The sequence below is a fragment of the Monodelphis domestica genome, chromosome 1, assembly GCF_027887165.1.
Source record: "Monodelphis domestica isolate mMonDom1 chromosome 1, mMonDom1.pri, whole genome shotgun sequence".
NCBI classification, from domain to species: domain Eukaryota; kingdom Metazoa; phylum Chordata; class Mammalia; order Didelphimorphia; family Didelphidae; genus Monodelphis; species Monodelphis domestica.
The window spans coordinates 522,339,011-522,355,617 of record NC_077227.1 but is presented as its reverse complement, the minus strand read 5'-3'; the positions used below and the strand labels follow the sequence as shown (position 1 = coordinate 522,355,617).

The following is a 16,607-nucleotide window of genomic DNA, read 5'->3' as shown; positions in this document are numbered from 1 at the left end:
GAAAACACATATTGTCTGTGTGACTTTAGACAAGTTAGTTTACCAACTTTTTGCCTTGGTTCTCTCACTTATATAAGAAAAAAGTTTGACTAATTGACTTCCCAAGTCCCTTCTAGATATAAAATTGTAATATCAAAAGTTTAGGCTAACTCCTAGATAGTAAAGTAATATTGGGTTCATAATGTAACAGTTCATGAAAACTAAACATATTAACTAATTCTGAAATTATATACATTGTTCCACATGAATAGTTCCCATTCTCTCTGCATCTCTGCAAAGAAAGGAGATATCTTCTTTCTTTAATCTCTTCTTTTGGAGTCAAATTTTGTTGTTATTATTTATTTTACAGTATTCAATTTTGATATTTTGTTGTTTAATTTATACTGTCATAGTCATTTGTATATTTTCTCCTGTTTATTTCATGCCTCAGTTCTTATAAGTTTCAATGACTCACTGTATTCCTCATATTCATAATTTCTTAAGATGCAGAAAGAGTGCATCAAATTTATTTGTCATTTCTAGTTTAGAAGTTTCCCAACCAATGGGTTTATCTACTTGTTTTTAGTTCTGTGGTACTTAAAAAATACTATTACAAATACTTTCATCTATATCTATAGTCGTGTATATACACACACACACACACACACACACACATATATATATGAATAGCTATCTATGTATCTATCTATTCTTTTTTATTGTTGACTTTCTTGTGGCATATACCTAGAAGGTGCATCTCTGAGTCAAAGTATATGGATATTTTAGATACTTTCTTAGTATATTCTTAGTATATAGTAATAATTCCAATTTGTTTTTAAAATGGTTAGACCAGCTGGATATCATTGCCAATTACTATCTCTGGTCATCTTTGCAAGTTTATATGGATAAGGTGAAACCTCAGAGTTGAATGATTTGTATTTCTCTTATTGGCAATTTGGAACAATCTTTAATATGGTTATTAATATTTCATATTTTTTCTTCTGAGAACTCTTGATTCATATTTCTAGACTAGGAATTCATTGGAGAATGACTTTTGTTTCGCATATTTTCTTATTTCTCTGGATGGTTTGAATATCAAGCTGTCATCAGAGATATTTGAAGTAAATTTCCCCCTAATCACATCTCTCTTCCCTAATCAATCAAAGATCAGCACTCTTTTTTTTTCCAGTTTGAAAGAGCAATCAATATTTATTAGGTACCTATTACATTTTAGGCACTGTAGAAACAAAAAGAGACAAAAGACAGTTCCTGACCTCAATGGACTTAAAATCCAATGCACTATATCTGTACTTGTAGCCCTCAAAAATATGGAACTTCAATAGGGAACATGGGCCAATATGTTTCAGGGAAGTTGAAGAACATGTAACTTTGGTGATTCTCTGTGACATGCTCTTCATATTCTCTATATATCCCATAGGGATATTATTACATATAATCAAAATGTGACAGTTTTATCTTTGCCTTGTCCCATTCATCTTTTCAGATCTTATCTTGGGGCCTATACTATCTTGATTGGTGTGTGAGCACAGACTCACAGGACCTACTCTATCTAGCCAGTCCCTCCAAATTTCACATTCCACATCATCCAATGTCTTTCCATTTATCTCATCACCACAGACTTGTACTGAATCTTCTAATCTCTTTGCAATTTTCTATCTCTTCTGGAACAATAATACAATTAGTGTTGCCATTGCTACCAGAAAGCATGTGAAAATCAGCTACCTTATGGTTCCAGTCACCATCTGTCACTGCTCAAGCCAAAATATATGTCCCTTGCCAACATTCCCCTGTATATTTTTACTCCCTTTTAGAATGTAAGCCCTTTCTTTATAGGCAGAAATTATCTCACTTTTGTATTGTAGTGAGGGAAATTACAGGGTGCAAGAGAATGATTGACAGGGCATGAGACTCAGAATCTTCTTGAGTCTGGTTGAGGTAGAACTCCTAGGAACAGACTATCAGCTGCAAGTCGAAGGAGAAATGTGTGTGGCTGAGACATCCTGGAAATCCATCCAGCAAGTGACTGACCTTGAAGATTTACTAGCTATGGTGACAGAATATCTCCAGTCTTCCTGGTGGACAGCCAGACTGGGGAAACGATCTCTACCTTACTGAGACATCTGAGGAATCAGCTGGACTCCTGTACCTGACTCACCAAGGACTCTTTGTGAGAAATCTGGTTACCTATTGGACTTGCCTTTAGGAGAATTTATGTAATTGGTTAAGGTAGTTAAATAGTGGGTTTAATTAGAGGGTAAAGCAGTCAGATTTCCCTTCTTCCATTTTCCTTTCTCCCTTCATCCTTTCTCTGTTAATAAATTCAATATTATTTTTATGTGCTGTTTTCCCTTTGTATTACCTTCCTTCCCCCTTTCCAAAATAAAGATTTAACAGTATTCATATTCCATGTATAATACTTACCCAAAAGAAAGCTATTTATGTATATTTTTTCATTCCATTCATCCATGTATGCAACTATTCATTAACTCACCTTTAATTGGACTGGAGCACATCTGGCAATGACAGGTGTAATATTTTCCAGGATATTATAGTATGAGGCCAAGGACCTCAAAAACTATAAAAAGAAGATAGAGATGGTTTCTTCTTACCATCATATTCTGGAGAGTATATCTTTTGAAAGTGAAGGGAAAGAAAAGCATACATTCCACTTATGAGGCAGAATGTGAAAGGGGATGAAAAGATTAATAGAAAGTATACCTGATCTTGAATATTCATTTTCCTAGGGAAATTCTAGTGCTGAAATTTTACCATCATTGATCCCTGTTGTTTTTTGGCTTTTGAACAGATGCTTTTCGAAATTTGACCCATGATAGGAAGGGAATTTACCTTTCAAAGTCTGAGGTAAGCTATTTCCTAATTAACCTACTCTTTCCCTCCTAGATGAATATCATCTTGTGCTCAGGTTGCTATGGGAAATTTGTCAGCTGCTTAACTTTGAATTAGGAAAGCTTGGTAGTTAATCATTGTTTAGTGACTTTTCAGTCATGTCTCACTCTTCATGACCCCATTTGGGGTTTTCTTGGCAATGATACTGGAGTGGTTTTCCATTTCCTTCTCCAGTTCATTTTACAGGTGAGAAAATTAGAACTGGGTTAAGTGATTTGGCCAGGGTTTCACAGCTAGTAAGTTACTAAGTTCATAAGTCTTTCTGACTCCAGGCTGAGGGTTCTATCCACTATGCCACCTAGCTTTCCCAATGCTAACTGACCTTGTACCTATTTAGAACAGAGAGAATACACATCATTTCCAGAGTATTTGCCTTAGTCCCTCCTCATAGAGATGTTGTTCTCATTGTCTTGGATGTCCAAAGGCCAGAATGTACAGATTCAACATGATTTTGGTTGTCCTGGTTTGATAAGGCCAGGAAGACTGCAAGGAACCCCAAAGTATGGAAGATTGGAATGTCAGTACCTGAATTTTTCTTTCTGTAATCTAGCATTCATAGAGTTTTTATTTTCCCAGTTAAGGAAGTAACAAGCCTTTCTCAAAGGGAGTGTTGGGATTTCTCTTCCCACTCCTTCCACGATGACTGATTCAGAAAGTAGAAAGGGTTGGACTTTTGTCCTAGTCTTAAAGTCACTCCAATTTCCAAAATAACAAAGTTACTAAAGACTATTATAGTCTATGATAGTTGAATTATTTTTAACATTAATTCTTCATTTCCTGATTCCATACCAATAGTTCTTAGTACCTGCTTTTGGACTCCATATCCATCTTCATAGAGGGGAGTTAAGCAGTACTTAAAGATGTGTATATGGTCCATATCACTGACAGGTAGGAAGAGAAATGCCAGACTTCTGGAGGTTAGGAAGTTGGCAACTATTTACTGGCTAAGAGAAGCAGAATCAAGCAATGTAGTATAATGGTTAGATAATCTCAGGATCAGGAAGAACTGAATTAAAGTTTTGCCCCTGCGTCATGTTGACTGTCTGATTCTGGCCAAGTCACTTAGCATCTCAATATCCCAGGCAGCTCTCTGAGTACTGCAAATATGTTCTGCATTGGTAGTGTGGATTTCCTCAAAAGAAGTTCCCTCTACCAATGAAATAACAATGTAGGACAAAAAGAAATGGATACCTTATCCTGACATTTCCTTTAGTCCTGTTTTTGTTTCATGACTAATAGAACAAGAGTAAATATAATCATATTTCATGGAAGGTGAGGGAAATGGATTTCATGGATATTGCTCTTTTCTATTGCTGTCATAAATGAGTCATAATTCATTTATATAAATCAATCAGCTGAATGCATCCTATAACCAAGTATTTTTGATGTACAATCTTGATTTTCTACTGTAGTTTGCATATCAAACTGATTTCTTGAAAAAAATTGAGGACTAAATGCAAAATCAACCTGTATCTTAGTTGCTATCATTCATAGATGTGGATGGACTATATTTTAGGTTGATTTATATTAGTATCATGAGATGCCCAGCAAGAGTAATATATGGACATGCAGAGAAATGGTCAGCACCACAGCCCAGGAGTGTTGAAATTAAGAGTAGCCTGCTGGTTCAGCACTAAGGTAGTGGATAGCAGTAAAGTCCCTTAGCAGGCCTACATTTCACTGACACTGCTGGGCCATGCTGGAGTAGCATGGCTGAGGATTCTTCCAGAATAAGAAGGGCAGTTACCAGTGCTGATAAATTTAATTAAGCTGGGAGACCTTCTGTGCCTTTAGGCTTGTTCACAAAAAAAATGAGAGTAGGAAGACAGTGTGACTTAGTGGGAAAACTATTAACTCTGGAGTTGGAAGACTATCTGAGTGATCCTTGTAGTTACTTAATCTCCATGGACCTTGATTCCCTCATCTGTAAAATGGAGGCGTGGACTTGAGAGACTCAGGTTCTTTACAGCTTTAGACTGATGGCTGATGGCTCTAAAGCTTAGATGAATCTCTGAGGCATGGGAATGGTATTATCACAGTACCTAGGGTTTGTAAGAAGGATTTTTCTGATGTGAATCTGGTTTGATGTACTAACTGGAAGGGGAAATAACTAGAAAGAAGAGACGGAAGGAGGGAGGGAGGGGAGAAAGAGAAAGAGACAGAGAGACAGAGAGACAGAGACAGAGAGACACAGAGACAGAGAGCACTTCCTTTAGATGCCTATTGCCTAATGACAAATTTTTTTTGCTACTATTGCTCTATGGCAAGTAGTCAATATTTTTACAAGAGCAGAGTCTTAGATGCAAAGGAATTTCAGAGATAACTGAAGTGGCATTTTGATAATATATCGAGACTCTCTTCCATCATCCATGGAGTATGTTTTTAGAATCTAGATTTAATCACAAAACTATCCATTAACTACCCTTTCTTGAGGTCTCCCAGGTATAGTGATCACAGAATTATAGATACAGAGTCAGAAGGAACCTTTGAGATCATCTGGATCCCTCATTTTACAGATGAAGAAACTAAGTCCCAGACAGGTGAATTGGCTTGCCCAATGTCACACAGGTGAGAGTAGCAACACCAGATTTTGAAGTTACTCCCTTCATCTCCACATCCAGTGCTCTTAGTGAATCCCCTGCACCAAGCTATGTTTGGGTAATGAATGAGTAGCTTCTGTACTTTCATGTCAAACTGTACTTATCCTTTATAATTTATATTATTTTCCAGTGGTTGATGATGACACTATATTGCTGAGAGCCTGCTCTGACTGCACCTATGTTTTCCTTGAATTCTACAAACACTCTGAGGGTATCTGCAAATGTGATACAACTGATACAACTTAACTGAGATTTGGGAATTTCTAAGATTCTATCAGTTACTGTGGATACTCCCTCCAACAATGCATATCACAGCTGTTCCATGCTGCATGAGTTATCTTGGTTGAAAACATGATGACCTTCTTACAAACCCTGATCAGGAGACTCTTCATGATTAGCTAGGTTGACTCTTACTAAGCAGACAACCAAGCCATCATCAGGCTTACTTCTAGATGACCGAGTCCTTCCTGAGAGTTTACACTATGCTGGATTAGTATTGGAGGACAATTAAAGGTCTTCATGAGCCAGGATTCCACATTGATCACATCACTCCCCCTCTCATAATCTCCATTCCAACAAAACCAGCCCACCATTCCACTTCTCTTATCTTGCCTTTGAACAGGCTGTCTTCCATTCTTGGAATGACTTATCCTTTGCTGCTTGGAACACCTGGCTCTATGTGATTGATTTATGTGAAACATTCAAATTAGAAAACTTTCCTGATTCTGTCATTGTGGATATTCTGCTCTTAAAATTATTTTATATTTACTATGTATATATTTTCTATTTATACATTGTTGCTCTCCCTCAGGCAAATACAAGTTTCATGAAGGTAAGGCTTGTTGTATTTTTTTTTTAATTTCTGTAAACTCAGAGAATACTATAGTGCCTATAACATAGTAGTTTCTTATTAAGTACTTATTAAATTGATTAGAAAATCTTGGTATGCTTCATGCCAAAGGACATTAATGTATGTTGGCTTATTCACTATTTTATTTTCAGATTGACATCTTAGTAGTACTTTTGTGCTCAGAAGAAATGTTTCTTCAAGATCTTACCTTTGGTTTGCAATTTAGGGGAAGGATGGGTAGAAAGGTCTTTGAATTTGACGTTGGGACAGAACTAATGTCCATTTCTATCTTTATAACATAATAATTGTGTGATTTGGGGGAAGTCATTTAGCCTCTCTGGACCTTAGTTTTCTCATTTTAACATAAGGATAATCATGAAACTGTTAATAGTGTAACTATAATGAATAATGTAATGGAATATTTAATATTGTAATTATAAACCTGTAATACTTTAGGATTTAAGGCTACCTTAGGATCAAGTAAGATAATGTGTGCAAAACCATAAAGTTCTGTATGGATAGGCTCTGAAAATAAACCTGATCATTATTATAACAAATAGTATTACTTATAAAAGTATACTTTCTGGAGCATTGCATCTCTTTTTAAAGAAATAAGATTTCTTATAAAGGCCATTTGTTCTTCCCAATGTCTTCTATTAGATTATAAGCAGCTCTACTATCTGATCAATGCAATGGAATAAACTTGCTACTTTGTAGACATCTAACGAAAAACAAATTCAGAATGACATAGAGAATTAGTTTTTGAAAGGAGTGAGATGGCCCATTTGGGGTTTTGCAACAATGTTTGAACACAAGAACTAATTTTATCACTTTTCTTTGAGTTAGGCATTTCTTCTTCATGGAGGAAGTGTCAAGGACATGCTTGCAATCTGTAGGCAGAACAGTTGACTTACCTCTAAATCGCAGATGGCACTCTGAAGCTGGCCAGATGTCTGGTGTATGCATGCTTTTGGTTCCAAAGGGTATTAAAGTAGTCTGGGGAAAAACCCACCTCCAGACCTAGAAAAGCAACTCAGAGTAGTTGCCCCTAGAATTATCTTTGCTAGACATAGGTCTTCTGACCATTTCACAATCCTTTCCAAAAACCTTCAAAGGCTTCCTCTTACCTTTAAAATGCTTCACCATCTGATACCAACCTACCTTTTCATCCTTCTTCACATTACTTCCCTTCAAATGCTCTATATTCTAGGTAAACTAAATTTTGACTTTTTTCCCCAACTGAAAATCCTGTCATCATACTTCTATGAATTTTGTGTAGGCTTGAAACACAGTCCTCTTTCCTGCTTCTCCTCACTTTCAGACTCCTTTTCTTCTAGGACTCAGTTTGGATGTCTCCTACCAAATGAAGCCTTTCTTGAAGCCCCAGCTAAAAGTGTTCTTTCCCTCCTTAAAATTTTCTTTGATATTTTGCCAATATTTATCGTGACAGAGACAACAACTACTTTGCATTATGGTTATTTGTATGTATATTATAGAATCCCCAGCTCCCAGTAGAATGAAACTTACTTTAGAGTAAAAACTGTCATTTTTCTATTTTATTATTTATTTATAATTCCTGCACATTTTTAGGAAAAAAAGTTTTGTAAGATAAAACCTAGTACTCCATAATGTATATGTGCAATGCATATATGCATTTGTGTATATATGAAATATGCGAGTGTGAGTGTGTGTGTGTGTGTGTGTGTGTGTGTGTGTGTGTGTGTGTGTGTGTGTGTGTACAAAAATCTGGGTAGTTAGGTGGCACAGTGGATAGAACATCAGTCCTGGAGTCAGGGAGATACAGCTTCCTGAGTTCAAATCAAACCTCAGACACTTGCTAGATGTGTGACCATGGGCAAGTCACTTAATTCTACTTGCCTAATTTTTCTCATCTAAAAAATGGGCTGGAGAAATCAATGTTGAACTATTCCAGTATCCTTACCAAGAAAACCCAAACGGGGTCATAAAGAGAAACAACTGAAATAACTAATCAACAGTGTATGAAATCATATTTCTATGGCAATTGTTACTAATAATCTGTCCATAAACTTATTGGTTCAATCCACCAGTAGGTAAATAAGTATAATATAAAAATTACACAGAATTGACCACTTACAATTATATGGGTCATAAATGCTCTTCGGATTGAATGACAGCTGCTGCCTTTCACTCATGTATTCAATCATCTAATATGATTAGATAGCACTAGATGGCGATATATCCTCATTTTGAAGACATCCCACTGTGTAGAGGACCCAATATTAACATGTATAAAGTACAAACCTTAAGTGCTATGTGAATGCTAGCTATTATTATTATCCACTGGTGAATTCTTTGCAATAATAATAATAATGCCTTCTATGCCCAGCCCATTGTCCATGTTGTGGTGGAAAGGCAATAGCAAAGTGAAGGCAACATGAGCTAGAGTTACAGAGAAGAGATTCTGAGTACCCTGAGACCATGTGGGAGCCATCAAGGATTGACTGGAACCATGAGTTATCTTCCATTTGAGTTCTGGCAATACCACTGATTAGGTTATTATGCTTAATGCATTGCTAGAAGGAAGGCAAAAAGGGAGGAATAAAAGCTATATTAAGCACCTACTATGTGCCAGTAACTGTGCTGTGCTTTACATATATGACCTTCTATGATCTTCACATCTCTGAGAGGTAGATGCTATTGTTACCTTTATTTTACAGTTGAAGAAACTGAGGCAGGCAAATTAAGTGATTCACCCAGGGCCAGAGAGCTAGGAAATATCTGAAGTTCAATTCAAACCTACAAGCTGCGAAAGCAATTGATATATATGTCAATTGTATACCACAATGAAGCCTGCTTTTTATCCCATTGATGATGCAGAATAGGGTCAATCCCTGTGTTATGAATTGCAAACCTTTCCATCCTTTATCACAGTTATAATCTATATTGTTTTTCTATTTGTATTTTTATAGTGATATATATACATATAATGTGTGTATATATTGTGCATATATGTCTGCACATATACATTTCATTTATATTTATTACACAATATGTATTATAATATATAATACAATGCAATATGTATTACATATTAATGTTTATACTATTATTGCATATATTATATATTATGTACATATGTATTATATATATATAAATATATATGATATTGTATAGGGCAAAAAAATTAAGTTTCTGAAACAAGATTTGAACTCAGGTATTCCTGACTCCAGGTTTAATCCTAATTCGTGTCAGTGAATCTAAGAAATCGGATAATACTGTAAGTAAATCCTATTCAAAACCTTTAGGATGGCTAGTGTAACACAGAACAAGTGATATTCCTTTGTGTTCTGGTACCACAAGAAGGTGAAATGCATCAGAACAAATCAGAAATGCCCAAACCCTACCTACTTTGGTGTAGATGGCACTAGGCATCAGCTAGTCAACCACACGTGTGCTTGAAATTGGAAATATTAGTATATATGGACCAGTACTAAATCCTAACAAACCTGAAATTATATTTCAGGAGTATGGGCAAGCCTTTTTCTACTTGCCCTTCATCAGAATAATGTTTTGATTATCAGTCATGACAGTAGTAAAGTAATAATAAAAAAAATAACTTCATTCCTAAATTCCGATTCTATTATAGAAAAGTGAACATTAAGGAGACAATTAAATCAGAAGAGGTAAAAATTGAAAATCCCAAAGGATTTTAGGGGTCTGACATAAAAATGAAATAAGTGGCAAAAATAATGCCAGGATCTTAGATGATTTTGAAAAGGAGAGGGATATATTTAAAATGCAATTTTGAAAAGCCCTTTGCAAAGTTTAATGGTAGAAATATGACTAAAAATCTAGATCAAAACACTAATTCAAATAAGTTGACATCTGCTTTAACCATTATTAATAAATTCATTCTCCCACAATATTTGCTAGTGAATATAAAAATATTTCAGAGCTTGTACATAACTTTATGTGTTGTAACCATTGTCACAGGAGTTACCATAAGAGGAAAAGTCATGCTCTCTAAGAACAGTTCTAGATTGAGAAAATTGTTGTAGACTAGTGGAAAATCATGGGAAAGTTATATCAACAGCTAGTCAACATGAATAGTAGAAAACTTGAATACCACATTGTCTGATTAAAGGCAACAAAAACATAACATGTGGAATGGAATCTAGAAAACAAATGTATATCAGAAATTCTCAATTACCTTAAATCAACAAGTCAAAAACAAAGCTGAAAGGTTAGGACAATACAAGGAGTCAAAGCTATTCACAGAACAAAATAAATGCCAAGATCTAAAAATAATTAAAAAAAAACAAAAACTATAGAGATTTGAAAAGCAAAACAATTAGAGGAGAGAAAAAGTCACTGGAAAAGGAGGATGTATGTTTTTGGTAACCTAGATCACTGGAAGAAACACAGGCACAAATCGAAACAAAGATGAAACAGAAAGCTTGTGTACCATTAAAACAATGAATGACAAAAATGGTTTCATCAAGGGGGAGGGGCATTGAAAATCTAGCCTTTCTGTAAAACTGGAAAGTGATAGACCTATATAAAATTCACAATGATTGGCTTAAATATTTCACAGTAATACTTGAATTACAGCAAAACACTTTACCAATTTCCTGTCTGTTGCAAGCCTGTTGTCATTTTTCTTAACAGAAGGCAGCATATATTTGTTACCAAAAGATAAGAACATCAATGACCTCTCCAAATAGAGTCCATTTACATATTTATATTTTGTGATTACCTATCCATCTCCTTACTCCTTTTTTTCACTATAAAACATTCACTGCTTATATCACTTTTAAAAAATGTGTGTTTATCTATATTTACATGTCATGTGTATATATGGAGATGGGCAAAAAGACTACCAAAAAAAATCACAGGACTTCAAAGAGCTACTTATCAATTTGGCAATTATTAAGCAACTCATCCAAAATTTTCAAACATTTGGGCCAATTAAAAATTTATTTCTGTTTTTTGTCAGCCTTATTCTCATGGCTTTGTGAGTGTGTTATGTGCATTTAAAATTGTTCTCTTTTTAAAACACCATCAACAAAATAATGTAAAAAAAAAACCAAATAATAAAATGCATAGTGTTTTCCCAGGTGACAAACCAAATATAATTCTGCCTAGCCTTAAATCTATTATATCATTCCTAAATAAAGTCAAGTATAACTTTTAAGTCTAGGAGTAAGTCACACCCAAATATACTCTTAATAAGATAATGTACATCTGGTTATATGGATCTTTTGAAAAGCATATATTAAACAGCTATTTTGGCTTTCTCCAAAAATACACATATTAATATATGCCAGAGAAGAACAGAAACTTTGAACTTGGCTCTGGAGGTCAAATAGAACAAGTGATGAAACTGATACACACCAATACCTCAGTCTTCTTCAGGCAGGACATGCCAAGTATGGGATAATAAAGGAAAAAGCTGAGGTTGTGTATGCTGACACTGATATTGTGAGGTCAAAGCTTAATGAGGAGACATTTAGAGCAATCAAAACTTCTGCAAACCAATTTTATTGTAGCCTTTTGACATGACAAAATGGAGCAAACTAGATTTAGAATATGTTCAAACAACAAAAAGAAACACTATCAATCAAAGAAAACTTGACTACACCAAGGTAATTTTAGAATAGTTAACATTACCTTATCAAAAAAAGTAAGAAGATGCATGGGTAATTCCAAAGCACACAATAAACTGATTAAAATTTTCAGAAATTATTTTGGAACAAACAGATGTCATTTAATAAAACAAAGAGTAAAGGCTGACAACAGAAATACATCAGTGGATCTGTTGGATTTAACATCTTTGAATAGAACTCAGAGAATGGCTAAAATCTAAAAGTGGAATCAAAAGCACTACCTGGGCAACACTCATTTGAACTCAACCAACTATGCTGTTACAAAGAAGAAAGAAGCCAATAAATGACTGAGTTCTTCAGATTTGCTTATAGAAAAGAAAGGTTTCAGTACAGCAATTTTGGATTATTATTGCCATCAAATATAAGAGAAAGATTATCCTTAGGAAACCTAGATTTGCTGATCAATGGAGATTATGAAATGAAGTGGTAGAAACTGTAGGATATCCTTGCAGGTGGTGAAAACTTAGCATTTACTGAATACTGAGAAATATATGATCAGGTGATCAAAATCCTATACCAGAAGTTGCTGTCTTTTATAAACCATTAGGCAACAAAAATTCATACTATAGATATATACTTAAAATAATCCTGAGAATTTAGCAAATAACACTATACTGGAATTAGATTATCATTACAGACATAGATGATACCTGCAACTTCGCAGGCCACATTAATCCATAAATATTTAAGAATACTTTAAATATTCTATATGGTCTGCTGACACATTGAACACTTTTTGTTCAGTTATTTTTTAGTAATGTCAACTCTTTGTGACTCTATTTGGGATTATCTTGGCAAAGATACTGGAGTGATTTACCATTTCCTTCTCCAGTTCATTTTATAGATGAGGAAACTGAGGCAAACAGTGTTAAGCAACTTGCTCAGGATCATGCAGCTAAGAAGAGGTTGAGGCCCAAGTTGAACTTGGGTTTCCCTGACACCAGGCCTGGCGCTCTATCTACTGATGCATCTAAGTGCCCAGACAGAATATAGAGTATCAGTTTCTTATACTAGAAATTGAAAAAAAAGATTATTCTTAATGAGCCCAAAGCTACTGATCAATGTAGAATTTGTAAGAGAACAGTAGAAACTGTGTAGTGTTATCTATGAAGGCTGCAAAAGAATGCTTAAATAACCAGAATAGTATAATAGAAGCCTTTAGGTCTTCAAGAACTAAAAGAAACGCATCTCCATGTTATAAGCCTTAAGTACCAAAAACCCAGAAGAGGAAGTTTTTGCCATTGAAACCCTGACACTATTAAGTGGTTCAGTATAAGAAACTGATATAATTTTATTGATAGAAATTACTTTAAAGAAAAGGTATTGTGATCTGCTTTGTGATGATACTCCAAGGACCAGGAGACCTTCCGATATGACTTGGCAGCTTTTCCTATATGTTGTGTCCCTCATTAAAACATCAGCTCCCTGAGATCAGAAATGGTCTTTTTTCTGTTAGTAACCTCAGCTCCTCTAAAACAGAACTTTTCACATGGTAACTATTTAAATAAATGCTTTATTCATTAATTCAAATAAAAACCTAAAAATATACCTGAGAATTCAACCAAAAAGTGGACTAGAATCAGATTATCAAATTTTAAATGATCCTCAAAAATCTCCCAGCCATAACATTTGCCCACAAAAATTTAAGAATGATTTTCTTATTAAAAGATCATTAAAACATTTCAAAAAGAATGTTTTAATGGACATTGCCAAGCTGGATATTCATAACCTGTCAGCTACATGAAATTTTAAGATTTCAAATTATTATGATCTAGCAGAAGTTGAAACTGTATAGCAAAAGAAAGTTCATATCATTCCCCATTGCCCCCCCCTTTTTTTAACCCTTACCTTCCATCTTAGAATCAATACTATGTATGGGTTCCAAGGCAGAAGAATGGTAAGGGCTAGACAATATGGATTAAGTGACTTGTCCAGGGTCACACAGCTAGGAAGTATCTGAGGTCAGATTTGAACCTAGGACCTCCCACCTCTAGGCCTGACTCTCAATCCACTGAGTTACCCAGCTAACTTCATTCTATTGTCCTTTGTGTTCAGGAATTGTCTCAAAGTTGATTTCAGTAATTTCAGATGATTCCATCCTGAAGAAAGTTAGTCTGAATCCTAATACTTTCATTTATAAATATATATGTGTATATATATATATATATATGGCATATATATATATATATATATATATATATATATATATATATATATGCCAGGCAGGGGATAGGCAGTGAAAATGTTCAGAGTCGAGAGATGGAGGAATGGCAAGGAGTGTTACTAAACTCCAGAATACAGGGAAGAAGGTGGTTATTGCCATATTATTTATTGCCTGGCACCAGAAGACAATTAATAAAATGCCTATTAATTGATCAAATGGGTTCAGATAGAGTTTCTCTAAGTCAGAATTTTAAACCTTTTGTGTGTGTGTGTGTTTGTGATGGACATTTTTGATAGTCTGGTGAAGACTAAGGTTTGTTACTCAAAATAATGTTTTAAATGCATAAAATAAAATAGATAAGTTCAAAAAGAAAGCTATATTAAAATTCAGTCATCAACAAGCTTTTTAAAAATTAGTTCACTCACCTCCCATCAATAATTTCTTTTCTAGAGGAACTTCTGCTCTCTTTGAAAGTTAAGAAAGGATTTTGGGCACTAGGAGATAGTTAGACTATCCTGAGTTTGTCCGTGGGATGCAATGGTTTCTGGGATATGAAGTCTTCATCTCACTGAAAGGTTGCCTGAATTTCTTAATCAGGACTGGGGTCCTTGCCTTTGATTCCCCCTCACCCCCTGATTTGGCTTTAAATCCTATATCTTCACCTTTACCCTCTCAAGCCCTAGTTACAACTGATTTCCTGAAGGCAAATGAATAGCAACCTTATGCTAAGGGAAATAGTTTGAAGAGATACAGAGACCTAAAATTTGAGAGATAAGGAGGCCTCAATGGCAATTTAGTTCAACCCACAGGCATCTCCACTATTGCATATTTGTTACATGAATGCCTGTCTTCTGTGTGAACCCTTCTAAGGTAGAGGAACCCATAACCTCTTCAGACTGCCTTTTCCAAATAATACTTTTTTTCCAGATTACATGTCAATACAATTTTTAATACTCATTTTCTCATACTTTGCAATGAGTCCTCTCCCCCCTCCAAAGAATGTAGGTAAAATGATACAGTCATTAGATATATTATCACATAGTATATATTTCTATGTTCATCATGTGAAAGAAGACACACATTGTCTACACTAGAGAAAAGTTCATGGAGGGAATAAAGTAAAAAACGGTATGTTTCAATTTGCATTCAGACTTCATCAGTTCTTGCTGTGGCAATGAATATCTTTTTTTTTTTGTCATGAGTCTTAGACTTTTCTTGGATCCTTGTCTTGTTAATAATAGTTAAGTCATTCACAGTTGATTATTGAACATTATTGTTATCACTGGGTACAAGGTTCTCCCAGTTCTGCTCACTTCAGTTTGCATCACTTCATATAAGTCTATCCAGAATTTTTTTTTAATAATCTCAAATGTCATTTCTTATGGCACAATGGTGTCTTTTCCACTTTTGGACAGCTCTAATTGTTCAGAAATTTTGTTTTGATTTCCCTAATGTTAAGCCTAAATTTACCTCTTTGAAATTTTCTTCCATTACTCCTGATTCTTCATTCTTGGGTAAAACTGAACAAATCAAATCCTTTCTCAACATGAAAGCTCTTCAGATATTAGAAGATAATTATCATGTCCCAACTCCCTCCCCTCTGTCCTCTTCAAGTCTTCTCCAAGCTAACTTAAAACTTCAAATTTTTACTAAATTTGAAGTATAGAAACTCTCTACCACTAACAAACAGTATCTTTGAAAACCATTTAAATGACAATTTCTATTTTTTTTAATTAATCTGCAAATGTAGATGGGAGTTGAACTAGTTTTTCTCTTTCCCCAACTCTAAAATTCCATTCAATGTTACAACCAAAGGTACTTTGGCCATTAGTGGAGAAGGTTCTTACCTGAGTCTACCTTATTGGCTTGGGAAAAAGGTTCAGCCATCCAACCCCTTTCTTCCCTTTGCTCCTCCTCCACTCTGGTGTGTCCTCTGCCTTTGGGTTGAATCTCATGTTGCTTTTTATCAAGGGTGAATTTGAGGATGAGGGACTAGGCTTCATTAGCCTTCAGGACTCCAATCTGCTTTCAAACTAGTCATTTGGGAGCCTTCAGAACAAAATGCTCTCTTCCCAGCAAGAATCCTTGGGCCAAATAAAATGATCAAAATGATTATTGCCTTTGTTGCAACTCCCTCTTGTGCCTCGCATCAAGTTTCCCCTGAAAGGAAGATTCACCAAGCTTGACGTTCAATTCATCACAGCCGTCGGGATTGATTTGTTAACATGGGCAATGCTGGCAGAGTGAATGGCTCTAGCCCAGTTTCGTGCTGACAGAACCAGAAGCTATATGCTCCCCCAAATCTTTGGCAACGAACCTACCCTATGCAATCTTCCCATCATCTGCTCCCTTGCAAAAATTGACCAGAGGCCTAAGGGCCAGATATCAGCTCTTCACCTTCATTTGGAACCCTCTCTAGAATATAGAATTAATTAATT

General features: G+C 35.1%; 1 protein-coding gene across 1 annotated transcript in view; it reads left to right on the top strand.

Annotated features, from left to right (window-relative positions):
• The window catches only part of CAPN14 (calpain 14), a 122,153-nt gene that overhangs the window by 46,400 nt on the left and 59,146 nt on the right, over positions 1-16,607 (top strand). Inside the window, exon 20 of the mRNA XM_056817402.1 lies at positions 2,807-2,862. Within this exon, the coding sequence (XP_056673380.1) occupies positions 2,807-2,862 (56 nt within the window). The remainder of the gene's footprint in view (positions 1-2,806; positions 2,863-16,607) is intronic.